The following is a 14,887-nucleotide window of genomic DNA, read 5'->3' as shown; positions in this document are numbered from 1 at the left end:
CAGAGAAGACAAAACCTCAAAGCTCCACCCATTCTGGGAACCATAGCTCCACCCATTCTGGGAGAGGCCTCATATAAACAAATATCCACCATTTTATTAACTCGCATAGCTTTGAGGCCTGTTTTGTAGGCCCATGGTGTCTTCCTCTCTCACACAGTTTTATTTCAAATCAAATTCGATATATCATTTCATTTTTCACAGTCGCTAACATAGTTTTAGACTCGGTTGAAAAAAAACGGGAAGAAAATCCGATGAAAGTTGCCCTTTATAGAACGAAATGAATTCTCAAAGGCCTGTAACTTCAAGTCCATTGAGATATTTTTTTTTTTAATCGCGGCATGGTCAGTCATACACCGCCCGAAATAAGAGACGGGAAAATGCCGAGATATATATATTTTGTTTAAATCGCGGCATGGTCAGTCATACACCGCCCGAAATAACAGGCGGGAAAATGCCGAGATATATTAAAAATTCGTCCATTTGATGACAATCGTCACGATGAAATATTTAATTTATACGTCGTCACAATAATGTGGAGAGAGGAGCATAGCTTCGTTCACGTGTCGCCACACACGGGAAATTGCCGAGATATATATATTTTTAAACGCGGCATGGTCAGTCATACACCGCCTGAAATAACAGACGGGAAAATGCCGAGATATATTAAAAATTCGTCGCCACACACGGGAAATTGCCGAGATATATTTTCACTTTGCACAAAAATAACATCAAGTAATCGAATCAATAGGAATGTCCTGTGCCTATAACATCGACGTTATAGGCACAGCTGCATCTAGGCATTGTGTAACATCGACGCGGCTTTTGTTTTAATTAAAACTTTTTGTACTTGTTAAAGAGTAGCCTGTCGGGCAATGCCGTTTGGAACAGCGTTTGCCTGCCCATCCTGTGTATGTATGTATGTATGTATGTATGTATGTATGTATGTATGTATGTCCCTTCCACCGGTTTTGCAGGTTTATTCCCTTTAAAACTCCTTCTCTCTGCAAGCATTGGTCTGATTGACACATAATTTTCACCAGAGAAGCCTCCTAATTATGACGTCGTACATCACGTGGTACGGGCACCATCTTGAAAAAAAACAAAAAAAATTGCACCTGTATATCTCCGAAACTGCTTGATGGAAAAGATTGAAAGGTGGCTCATTGCAAATTACTCCCCATGGGGAATAGCAGGTCAATGATGACGTCATAAATCAACAAGTAGAACGCTTGATCTGATCAGTATGAAATTTATTGAACATGATATAGGAATAAATTTGTCGAGGAAAAAAAAAATTGTTGACGTCATCGGTCACGTGACGTTATTTCTGTTCAACGGAAATTGTTGCAGCCATGTTTTTATGGCATAGCCTGTAGGGCAATGCCGTCTGGAACAGTGTTTGTCTGTCCGTCCTGTGTATGTATGTATGTATGTATTTATGTATGTATGTATGTATGTATATATAATGTATATGCGTTGGTCTGATTGTTTGTCCTATAGAATGTCTACACCCCTTTTCAAAATTTTCACCTTTTGTTGCCTTACTGCCTAGAATCAAATTGCATGAAATCAGACTTTTCCACTTTTATTTATACATCATAACCAACAGCTTCCAAGTGAAAAACTAATTCTACAAATTTCAGAAAATTAATAAAACAATAAAACCGAGAATATCTTGGTTGGATAAGTGTCCACCCCCCAATCCTCCTGAGTTAATATTTGGTGAAATCACCTTTAATAGCAATTGCAGCTGTGAGTCTGTTGGGATAGGTCTCTCCTAAATTTGCACACCTTGATTGAGCAACATTTGCCTATTCTGTACAAAACTGTTCAAGCTAAGTTAAGTTGCATGGGGAGCGGTGATGGACAGTAATCTTCATATTTGCCACATATTTTTGATTAGATTTAGGTTGGGGCTCTGACTGGGCCACTCAAGGACCTTTATCTTTTTGTTCCTTAGCCACTCCGATGTAGCTTTGGCTGTGTGCTTCAGGTCGTTGTCATGCTGAAAGGTGAACTTCCGTCCCAATTTCAGCTTTCTTGCAGAGGACAGCAGGTTTTCCTCCAGGATTCTTCTGTATTTTGCTCCAACCATTTTCCCTTCTATCCTGGCAAGTGCCCCAGTCCCTGCTGATGAGAAGCATCCCCATAACATGATGCTGCCACCACCATGCTTCACAGTAGGGATGGTGTTCTTTGAGTGATGTGTAGTGTTGGGCTTGCACCAAATGTGACGTTTTGCATTTAGGCCAAAAAGTTCCATCATCATTTGGTCAGACCACAAAAGTTTTTTCCACATGGCTTCAGAATCTCCGGAGTGTTTTTTTGCATACTGTAAACAGGACTCAAAGTGGGCTTTTTTGAGTAATGGCTTCCTTCTTGCCACCCTACCATACAGGCCAGACTTGTGGAGTGATTGGGATATTGTTGTCACATGAACACAATGACCAGTCTTTCCCATAAAGGCCTGTGGCTCTTTCAAAGTTCCTATTGGCCTCTTGGTGGCCTCTCTGATCAGTCTCCTCCTTGCTTGGTCATCCAGTTTGGATGGACGGCCTAATCTAGGCAGGGTCTTGGTGGTACCATACACCTTCCACTTCTTAATGGTCGTCTTGACTGGACTCCAAGGGATATTCAAGGCCTTTGAAATATTTTTATACCCATACCCTGATCTGCGACTTTCCACAACCTTATCCCGAAGGTCTTTTGAAAGCTCCTTGGTGCTCATGGTTGAGTGTTTGCCCTGAAATGCACTACCCAGCAGAGGAAACATACAGGACCAGCTGATTTTATTCTGAAATAATCAGAATCACTACAATTTAACATGGGTGGAGGCCAATTCACTTGGTGTGTGTGATTTTGAATGTGATTGGTTGCACCTGAGTTAATTTACAATTGCTATTATACGGGGGGTGGACACTTATCCAACCAAAATATTATAGTTTTGTATATTTAGTTAATTTTCTGAAATTTGTGGAATTTGTTTTTCACTTGGAAGTTGTGGGTTACGATATGTAAATATAGGTAGACAAAGTCTGATTTAATGCATTTTAATTCCAGGCTATAAGGCAACAAAAGGTTAAAATTTTGAAATGGGGTGTAGACTTTCTATAGGCACACTGCATGTACAAACTTTTCTTGTTCATGCTAGCTAGCTAGCTGGTGTTGCTTGCGCAGTTGCTTTTTACTAAAATGGCGGCCGAGCACGGCCAGTGTATACTTCCTGTTCACAGCCGAGTGGTTTATCTTGCTCTGCTCTAGTATCTTTAGTCATAACTACCAAGTTTGGTGAATTTATGCACAACCGTTTCGGAGGAGATAGCGTAATAGACAGAGCCAGTTACAATATCCCCTTTTTATGCCTCCACCGATGAAGTCGCAGAAGGCATTATGTTTTCAGGTTGTCCGTCCAGCTGTCCGTTCGTCCGTCCGTCCGTGATCGGTTTTTGTTACCGCGATAATTTGAGAATGCCTGAAGGGATCTTAGTCAAACTTGGTGCAGATATCTATAATGAGGTAAAGATGAACTGATTAGATTTTGGGGTCACAAGGTCAAAGGTCAGAGGTCATATTAGGTAAAAAAAATACTGTTACCGCGATAAGTTGTGTACCAGTGATGGGATTCTGACCAAATTTGGTACACTTATGTAGAATGGTGTAAAGATGAACTGATTAGATTTTGGGGTCAAGAGGTCAAAGGTCAGAGTCTGTAATAGGTCTATAACTTGAGAACGGCTGACGTGATTTAATTCAAACTTAGTACAGGCATGTAGAATGATGTAAAGATTAAGTGATTCGATTTTGGGGTCAAAGGTCAAATCTGTAATAGGTCTATAACTTGAGAACGGCTGAGGTGATCTAATTCAAACTTGGTACAAGTATTTATAATGACGTAAAGATTAACTGATTCGATTTTGGGTTCAAGAGGTCAAACCTTAAAGGTCAAAGTCTGTAATAGGTCTATAACTTGAGAATGGCTAAAGGGATCTAATTCAAACTTGGTACAGATATGTACAGTATAATGATATAAATATTAACTGATTAGATTTTGGGGGTCCCAAGGTCAAAGGCCAAAGGTCAGAGGTCATGTCAGGTAAAAATGTGAGAACTTGTGAACAGCTGAAGGGATCTAAATTAAAACTTGGTGCAGGTATGTATAATGATGTAAACATGAACTGATTAAATTTTGGGGTCAATAGATCAAAGGTCAGAGGTCATGTCAGGTAAAAATGTGTTAACTTGGGCACAGCTGAATGGATTGAAATCAAACTTGATACAAGTATTGTAATGATGTTATAATGTGGGCAGAGGCATATCAGTCGACATCATGACGTCAAAGAGTGCCGTTCCAGTTTCTTTTAAAGGTGTGGGGATAATAACAATACAAGCATATTATTCCGATTCACAATATCATTTCTACCTGAGAGAACAAACAAATTGTCAGTAAAACGAATGTCACCAAACTAATTATTGGCAGGTTTGTGAAAACACAACTCTTTATTTTGTAATCAATTCCTGGCAATATCAGTCAAAGCAAATGCAGCAATAACTAGAACGGCACTCAGTAGAGAGCATACCTCCACCTGGTTGGCCATATCACTCAATGGTGAAGAATCACTTGAAAAATTCTACTAGCTGGATCCAGATCTTCACCAAAATTAAATCGATTCTTCCTTGTCACACACCCAACCGGTCCACCAAGTTTTGTCCAAATCCGTCCACAACATTTTGAGATATCCTGCTATGTATCGTTTTTGGCCCGATCTCCCAATGGTGAAGAATGAATGAATGAATGATCGTTTTAAGGCCATTTTCCCCACTAGAGCGGGGGTTAGCCATGCGGGCCCCATGACAATCATGGTTCCCTGTTTGAGGCAATGTTTTTATGGCCGGATGCCCTTCCTGACGCCAACCCTTGGTCGCCTCTTACGATGCGCAGGGATACGGTGTACCTATTCTAAACCGGGGTACACACCGTGATCATTCATCCCAGCAAGCTGGTACTCAATTTGCCGACCTCGGAAGGATGACAGGCTGAGTCAACCCCCCTGGCGTTAATTCAGCGATCGACCGGGATTCGAACCCAGGATCCTAGGATCCCAAGCCGGCACCCTAACCGCTAAGCCAACACCAGGCTTTCACCAGGCCAGCCAACACCAGGCAACACCAGGCACCAGGCACCAGGATCTCCCAATGGTGAAGAATCACTTAAAAATTCTAGTAGCCGGATCCGAATCCGGATCTTCACCAAAATCTAATCATTTCGTCCTTGTCACACACACTATATCTCTGCCAAATTTCGTCCTAATCCGTCCACAAAATTTTGAGATATTTTGTTCACAGACAAACGGACAAACAAACAGATCGGGGTGAAAACATAACCTCCATCCACCTTTGGTGGCGGAGGTAATTAGGATGTATCTGCTTGACCAAACATCTGCGTGTGAGAAGTTACTAAATTTTGACAGTCATGACATCAGGATGGGAGCAGCAGATTGAAACTGCTAAAAAGGTGATTTGAGCAATTGTGTATTTAGACTTATGGAATATTTGACTGATAATATACTACGGTTTTATATTCAGGTATCGGGTATCAACACCATATTTTGCTCCCGAAGGGAGAGGGTATTACTAGTTAATCTAAATATCAAGTATTGAATTGGGATACATTTTCAAAGGAAGAAAAAGTTAACAAACCAGAAAATTTCACAATTTGTTTGTCAAACTATTTTCGACCTCAATAAGCAGGGTGCCTTTCTTTTAGGTAGACTTATCAAAAGCAAAGTTAGATTTGTGCAATAATGGTCAGTCCCAAAGGAAATGTACTGAGATAAATCATGAAGTTTTGCAGTAACACGTGTTTTTGCTTTCTCATACTGTACAACAATTGCACATTTCAACCATCTCAACAGGTTGGTGAATGTAGAAAATAAACGTGTATCAAAATGCAGTGTGCCAACTTTATTAACAGGTTTTTCTTATGTCTGTTTTAAGTATACTAGGACGTGCCCGTACGTGCGTGCAAAAAAACATGCGTGCAAACAACAACAACAAAAAAAAACTTTGAAACCACGTGGCAGTAACGACCACAGAACCCCCCCCTCTATTTACATGAAATGGTTTGGTCCATTCGCAACGACCACAGAACCCCCCCCTCTATTTACATGAAATGGTTTGGTCCATTCGCAAAGCCAAAGCGAACGGCGAACGGCTAAATCGCCATAGCTCGGTAACTACTTGTCCGATTAATATGAAACCTTGAAAAGGCACATCCTCGGGTCCCCAACAATATACCTGGCAAGTTTCAAGTATATCGGACCCGTGGTTGTCGAGAAACAGCGGTCACAGACACACAGACATACACACAGACATACAGAGATTACTGGAATTATAGATAGATAAAACACCATAAGGATCATTTGAGTTTGCTGATTTCCTCCATTTCAGTTTTAGTTATGTCTCCCACAAATGAACTCGAGAGATTTTTTTTTTTTGTTGGCATGGGTTTTTGGAAAGAGATGATTTGGCAGAGTTAACTTTAAAGTATTCATACAAAAAGGAATCTGCAATGTTCGTGAATGTTGTCACAGTGTCCCTTTTGAAATGGAATATAGTTGATGGGTTGTGACCTTTTGTACAATTACACCCCCAGTCTAAGTGGGCTCATCCTGGACTGGGCAATTACTGGAGCGAAGCTGCATGAAATGGCAACCTATACACCGATTATCAATGGTAGGCAATATCTCTCTGAATTTAATGTAAAATGTTCCTTCTGGTCTGTTTTGCACTCAATGAAAAAGAGGTGAAAAAAAATAAATCTGTGTTCCTAATTTGGACGATTTAACTTGGGAATTCGTAAAAATAATTCCTTGTTGATAATTCAGAAAATTCAATAGAACATTCCCATTTATGTTAGGCTCCTGCTGAAACACTTCGCACCAATCCAAAAATGTCATGCAACTGATTACTCGATACTTTAAAAAAATGTTTAAGTTGTTCTCCTCCTCTTCCCTTTATAAGGGGTGAGGTCAGTGAGGTCAGAATCTTTAAGATCCATCCCATCTGTAAGAACTATTCAACAATATAGTTAATTGTTAACAAAAAGTTAATCAACAATGTAATTCAAAATTGCAAGGGCATTTAAAAATATTCTGGGAAATGAGATACATTAGTCCAAGACATGCTAACATTTTATTTTTCAATATAGTGTCCCTTGATTTCAACACACCTGCTACATTTGTTATTCAAACTGTTTATCTATAGTTGTATATACGTACAGTCACGTGAAAAAGTAAGTACACCCCATGTAAAGTTTTGACTTTTTCAACATATTTCAACATACAGCTATTTGATCTTCATTTCAACAATATTGATAGATAAAGGTGATATAATATAACAAATATCATGAAACATTTACATTTTGTAGTCCATTGTATAATTTAAATAAACATAAATGCAAATTTCGCATGTGGAAAAAGTAAGTACACCCCTACATTTATCACTACTTCAAATACCTAAAATTAGAATCAGGTGCACCAGGTCAGGTGCAAATGATTTGAACATCATTAGAGAGGATCTCGGAGGAACCTGTCTTATTTTAACCTCAGACATTTAGTTTGGTTTGCTCTTTGTTGTTGAAGTGTGTGGCATCACCATGCCTAGATCAAAAGAGCTCTCTGAGGCCTCAGAAAGAAGGTTATAGATGCCTACGAGTCTGGGAAGGGATTTAAAAAGATCTCCAAACAATTTGAAATCAATCATTCGACTGTCTGGAAGATCATCTACAAGTGGAGAAGATTCCAAACAACTGCCAACTTATTCAGGCCAGGCCCCCCCCCAGCAAGTTCAGCCCGAGAGCAGACTGCAAGATGCTGAAAGAAGTCTCGAAGAACCCCAGAATGTCATCATGGGACCTACAGGTAGCTCTTGCCACTGTTGATGTCAAAGTGCACGAGTCTACCATTAGAAAGAGGCTGCACAAATTTGATCTACATGGGAGGTGTGCCAGGACGAAACCTTTGCTGTCCAGAAAGAACATCAGGGCAAGACTAAAGTTTGCCAATGAACACATAGGCAAAGACCAGCACTTATGGAACAATGTGCTCTGCACAGATGAGTCAAAGGTAGAGCTATTTGGCCGCAGTACCAGAAGACATGTTTAGCGAAAACCAAAGACAGCATTTGACCACAAGAACCTGATACCAACTGTAAAGCATGGTGGTCGAAATATTATGGTTTGCTGCATCAGGGCCTGGGCAGCTCACCACCATAGAATCCACTATGAATTCTTCATTGTACCAGAGGGTGCTTGAGGATAATGTGAGGCCATCTGTCGGAAAGTTGAAGCTCAACAGAAGGTGGACCTTGCAACATGACAATGACCCTAAACATACCAGTAAATCCACCAAGGAATGGCTGAAAAGAAAGAAATGGAGGGTTCTGGAATGGCCAAGGCAAAGCCCGGATCTAAATCCCATCGAGATGTTGTGGGGGGATTTGAAATGAGCTGTGCATGCAAGAAACCCCTCAAACATCGCACATCTGAAAGAATTCTGCATGGAGGAGTGGGCAAAAATTTCTCCCAGTCGATGTCAGAGACTGGTAGACAGTTATAAGAAACGCCTACTTGAGGTTGTTTCTGCCAAAGGGGACAATACCACCTATTAGAGCCAAGGGTGTACTTACTTTTTCCACATGCGAAATTTGCATTTATGTTTATTTAAATTATACAATGGACTACAAAATGTAAATGTTTCATGATATTTGTTATATTATATCACCTTTATCTTTCAATATTGTTGAAATGAAGATCAAATAGCTGTATGTTGAAATATGTTGAAAAAGTCAAAACTTTACATGGGGTGTACTTACTTTTTCACGTGACTGTATATAAACGCCATTGTCTCTCCATAGCTTTCTGTCTATCTGCCTTTGATCTTTATGCACGACCACATCTTTTAAGTTACAAACTCTAAACTCGGGGTACAAATACAACTTTGTGTGGGGGTTAACATAGGCCATGTGGCGATGGCCTCACATAGAGGTGTGGGGGGGTTGGGGAGGGCCGCGGGAGGGCATAAATTCTCTATATAAATGTGTACCGTGTAGCGCCACGAGGTGGTGGTGGCTGAGGTTATTACAATTTCCTTCTTTACCTGGGCAGCGCTGAGGTTAAAGCATTCTTTGCATGGGTAAATTTGTCCTCCTTCCCTTCTCCCCTCCCCCCCTAAAAGTGGAGGGGCCTGTCAAAGTGCCCCTCCCCACCCCCAAAATATGTATATGCAGTATATCTCTTTCCCTCCCTTCCCCCTCCTCTCCCTTCCCCCACCCTTCCCCCCCCCCCCCACCCCCACCCTTCCCCCCTCCCATTCCCCCCTTCTAGCAGAAAGAGACATGACAACTAGTTGGTCCATCAGTGAAGTGACGGGTAGGCTCTTTTAATACCAGCTAAATATGTTTTCAGATTCCTTATTCAGTCATTTCCCAGTACATGCCTATTCTATGCTTATGGAACTCCAAATATCTGCAGCCAAGCATATGGAACATAAATCTTTGCCACAGTCTAAGGTCTTTTGCACTCTGCAGCAGGTTCTCCTCAAGGATTTGCCTGTATTTGGCTCCATTCATTGTTCCCTCTATCCTTACAAGTCTCCCAGTCCCTTCCGCTGAAAAACATCCCCATAGCATGATGCAGCCACCACATGATGCTTCACTGATGGGATGGTGTTAGATGGGTGATGAGCTGTGCTCAGTTTCCGCCAGACATAGTGCTTTGCATTCAGGCCAAAGAGTTCAATTTATGTCTTATCAGACCACAGAATCTTTTGCCTCATGCTCTGAGTCTTTTACTTGCCTTTTTGCAAACTCCAGGCATGCTGTCATGTGCCTTTTTCTCAGCAGTGGCTTTACATCTGGCTACTCTCCCATAAAGCCGAGATTTGTGACGTGCTGAAGAGACTGCTGTCCTTCCAGCAGATTCCTGGCTTCCATAAATGCACAGCAGCAAATGCATCATTCACAAACATGTATTAGAAGGAAACAAATTCTGCAGTTCTACCACCGGATAATATGGATTGCAAATCTGCATGGTTCATATACCTTATCACTTGTCAAAAATGTACTGAGCAATATGTTGGAAAAACTGAGAACACACACTAATACATGCTTTAATAACATATGGCCAGAGATTAGTAACTTCCACACCAATCAGGGCAAATCTCTGCCTTACACTATACATTTTAATCTACCAGATCACTCAATAGACGACATCCAAATCTCTGCCTTACACTATACATTTGAATCTACCAGATCACTCAATAGACGACATCCAAATCTCTGCCTTACACTATACATTTTAATCTACCAGATCACTCAATAGACGACATCCAAATCTCTGCCTTACACTATACATTTTAATTTACCAGATCACTCAATGGACGACATCCAAATCTCTGCCTTACACTATACATTTTAATCTACCAGATCACTCAATGGACGACATCCAAATCTCTGCCTTACACTATACATTTTAATCTACCAGATCACTCAATGGACGACATCCAAATCTCTGCCTTACACTATACATTTTAATCTACCAGATCACTCAATGGACGACATCCAAATCTCTGCCTTACACTATACATTTTAATCTACCAGATCACTCAATGGACGACATCCAAATCTCTGCCTTACACTATACATTTTAATCTACCAGATCACTCAATAGACGACATCCAAATCTCTGCCTTACACTATACATTTTAATCTACCAGATCACTCAATAGACGACATCCAAATCTCTGCCTTACACAAACATTTTAATCTACCAGATCACTCAATGGACGACATCCAAATCTCTGCCTTACACTATACATTTTAATCTACCACATCACTCAATGGACGACATCCAAATCTCTGCCTTACACTACACATTTTAATCTACCAGATCACTCAATAGACGACATCCAAATCTCTGCCTTACACTATACATTTTAATCTACCAGATCACTCAATAGACAACATCCAAATCTCTGCCTTACACTATACATTTTAATCTACCAGATCACTCAATAGACGACATCCAAATCTCTGCCTTACACTATACATTTTAATCTACCACATCACTCAATAGACGACATCCAAATCTCTGCCTTACACTACACATTTTAATCTACCAGATCACTCAATAGACGACATCCAAATCTCTGCCTTACACTATACATTTTAATCTACCAGATCACTCAATAGACAACATCCAAATCTCTGCCTTACACTATACATTTTAATCTACCAGATCACTCAATAGACGACATCCAAATCTCTGCCTTACACTATACATTTTAATCTACCAGATCACTCAATAGACGACATCCAAATCTCTGCCTTACACTATACATTTTAATCTACCAGATCACTCAATAGACGACATCCAAATCTCTGCCTTACACTATACATTTTAATCTACCAGATCACTCAATAGATGACATCCAAATCTCTGCCTTACACTATACATTTTAATCGACCAGATCACTCAATGGACGACATCCAAATCTCTGCCTTACACTATACATTTTAATCTACCAGATCACTCAATAGACGACATCCAAATATCTGCCTTACACTATACATTTTAATCGACCAGATCACTCAATAGACAACATCCAAATCTCTGCCTTACACTATACATTTTAATCTACCAGATCACTCAATAAACGACATCGAAATCTCTGCCATCAAATCAATTGCAAATCGGTCACACACCACAATCCTGAGATGTCTTTTTGGATACACAAACTTCAGACAATGTTGCCTCATGGCATAAATGTTGATGAGTAACGGATGTTCAAACTCATTCATTCCAAATCATTCACCTAAACTCATTCATTTCACTTCTTCAGAGAAACGTCCCTTTCATCTTTACATCTCATTACCAAATGCAGGTAGTGTATGTGTATGAATATAAACAGTATATGGGTAGAGCGCATACTTCCGCCAGGCTGAACAGTTTACGTTTTGTATCTACTGACAGGTCAGATTTGGATTCGGACCTGAACCAAAATCTAATCGGCTTGTTCTTATCACCTGACCAACTCGTCCACCAAGTTTAGTCATAACTCGCCCATAACCTTTTAAAATATCATGTTACATATCGCTTTTCGCCCGATCTCTCAATGGTGAAGAATCACTTTAAAGATGAAATAATTCTCGTATCAAAATCGAATCGATTCTTCCTTGTCACACACCCAACCAGTCCACCAAGTTTTGTCCAAATCCATCTATAACTTTTTGAGATATCCTGCTATACATGTATATCGGTTTTAGCCCCATCACTCAACGGCGAAGAATCACTTTAAAAATTCCAGTAGCCGGGTCCGGATCCTTACCAAAATCTAATCATTTCGTCCTTGTCACATGCACTACCTCTCTGCGAAATTTCGTCCGAATCCGTCCACAACTTTTTGAGATGTCTTGTTCATAGACAAACACAGGGGTGAAGGAAAACATAATCTCCATTCACCTTCGGTGGCGGAGTTAAATACTAAGCCAGTACACCATACTAGAATACATGAATAGGCGCACTTCTAGAATGGTTGGTAATAGAAGCTGTACTTCGCCCAACAGGTATCGGAGGAAACCTGGTTGCAGTCCAAGCAAGCCGACTATCCACTGGCCTGCATCTGCTTGGGACACCTGGAGAACCAGTGTTGCATCGCTGCCATGCACTCTGCTCTCCCATTGATACCTTTTTTGGAAGTGGTAAGTGAATAAGTACAGCAGTTCACATTGATCCTTCAACATGTTCTATCAAGCAGCTTTTATAATTTTTCAATAAAACCAGAGAATTGCCGATACCTCCCTTACTCTTCATTGAAAGACACTGTGTGGATATTTAACATCCATCAGATAATGTGAGCAGACAAGACACCCAACTTAACATTCATTCGAGGATCAGCGCACCTTGTGATGCAACCCTGTACCTGTGAAGCACCAATCCAACACAGTTTATGGTTGAGCCATGAATGTAACCCAAACATTGACAGCTCAAAGATAATTGATATAACCTCGGCATTCTCTTGTCATACTATGGTAGAGTTTCATCCAAGCACCCCATGTTCTCAATCCTTGCATTACTTTGTGTCTGTGGTCTGTGATAAATTATTGCCTGGCAGGAAATGTTCAGAGCAAATTGGGAGAGATTTGCTCACAGGTAGGTTCTTCATTTTTAATTACAGAAAGTTCTTGGTTTAAATGAACCAGGTTTGTTGTAGAAGATAATAATAATAATTATAATAATAATTGATAAGTGTTCCCTTACAAGGAACTTAGATGCAGGAGGAGGCCATTAGACCCATCAAAGTCTGCGCTATTATGACCAAGTTTTGGTTATTTGTCCGTGCTCTATCCTGGGAGCCCCCATGATCTGAATTCGAAAAATACGAAAACGAAAAATCCAAGACTGAGTAATCCTGCCGACCATCGAGGGGAAGGGATGTTTTGGGTTTTCAGACCAATTGGCTGGTAAATAAGGGACGAGTAGTGATCTGAAGTTTGGTGGTAACCGCACCCCCCCCCCCCCTAATCCCCCCTCCGGGAGCCACCATGATCCGAAATTGAAAAATCGAGGCCTGCACGATTGTGCGGGATACTGTGTTGTATTGATGTGTCAAGTTTCAGGAACAATCAGCCGGGTGATAAGGGAGGAGTAGCAAAAATAGCAAAACGTCAACGGAGGAACGGTCAGACGGACATCACGACTCATTTTATAAGCTCATCCCTTCGAGAATCGAGATGAGATGCCATAATAATAATAATAATAATAATAATAATGATGCTGGGTTTATATAGCACATGATGATGATTTAATATCCTCTACACGATTTACAAAAAACATCAATTTAAAAACAACCAATAAATTAAAAACAATCACGTCAGCCCTGTAGTTTACACCTCAGGGTGATGGAAAGCTGAACGTCGTTACATCCGAGGCGTATACCCGAACTTGGCGGGATTATTTTTGGCGCACGCGGGAAGGAACCAAAGCCTTACCTCAACGAGAAGCACACGGGGGTTATCCGATCCCCACAACACAGAAACGAAACAAGACGAGGAATGAAATTCACCAATAATGGGTTTAATGGGAATAAATGCAAAGACAATAAGAAAAAAATGAATGCTGAAGTAAAAACTATATTCATATGTTGAGACGTCTCCGCTCAGACACAAAGACACGACAGGGGAAAACATGAAAGTAAAGAAAATGGTGTGGTGAGTCAGCCGATACTCAGCCTTGGTCCAATGAGGACAAACTTGAACGGTCCCCGAGTCTCCGCGCTGGAAGCGCACAAGATGGCGTGAATCGCCACACGGGCACATTGAGCCACGAAGCGGCGGCAAAACGTCCTCCTCCTCCAAATTCCTGGCCGGACCGCAACGCGTGGCCACGGCGCATCCGGAGAGCACCACAGCTCGGGAACACCGTCCTCCTCTGGTCGTTCCACGCTCCATAAGGCTCCGATAAATCTCTCGGGCGCACACAGCATGAGGCGCAGCCATCCTCGACCCAGGCAAAAGAAGAGAGAGCGCGACCGCTCCCACCAAAGCCAGAACAAGAGAGAGACCGAGGTGGAATCTTCCTCTTTTAGGGACCGCGCGAGCTTTCTCTGACGTCACCCCCGGCCAATCGCCCGATCACTGTTCATCACCCTCATGGCTCCTTAACCACTCGCAAAGCTCTGGGCATGGTTTCTCCGGAGTCATCAGGGGCGGAGTCTTGTCTCTCATCGAGAATGTTCGGGGTTTGTTCCGCATGACGGTATTGTGGGTGAATGGAGCGCTTGTTGTTGTAGTAATGGAGCTGGTTGCATGGCTGGCTGAGTTTTGTAAGAAC

The 14,887-nt window shown here is 41.3% G+C and overlaps 1 protein-coding gene across 1 annotated transcript in view; it reads left to right on the top strand.

Moving 5' to 3' along the window:
- The window catches only part of LOC137424789 (solute carrier family 41 member 1), a 92,592-nt gene that overhangs the window by 59,918 nt on the left and 17,787 nt on the right, over positions 1–14,887 (top strand). Inside the window, exons 7-8 of the mRNA XM_068112613.2 lie at positions 6,653–6,732; positions 12,622–12,756. Coding sequence (XP_067968714.1) covers positions 6,653–6,732; positions 12,622–12,756 — 215 coding nt within the window. The remainder of the gene's footprint in view (positions 1–6,652; positions 6,733–12,621; positions 12,757–14,887) is intronic.

This window comes from Myxine glutinosa, chromosome 4 (genome assembly GCF_964187855.1).
Source record: "Myxine glutinosa chromosome 4, kmMyxGlut1.1, whole genome shotgun sequence".
NCBI lineage: Eukaryota > Metazoa > Chordata > Myxini > Myxiniformes > Myxinidae > Myxine > Myxine glutinosa.
Note: the sequence above shows the minus strand (reverse complement) of the source record. Positions and strands in the feature narration are given on the sequence as shown.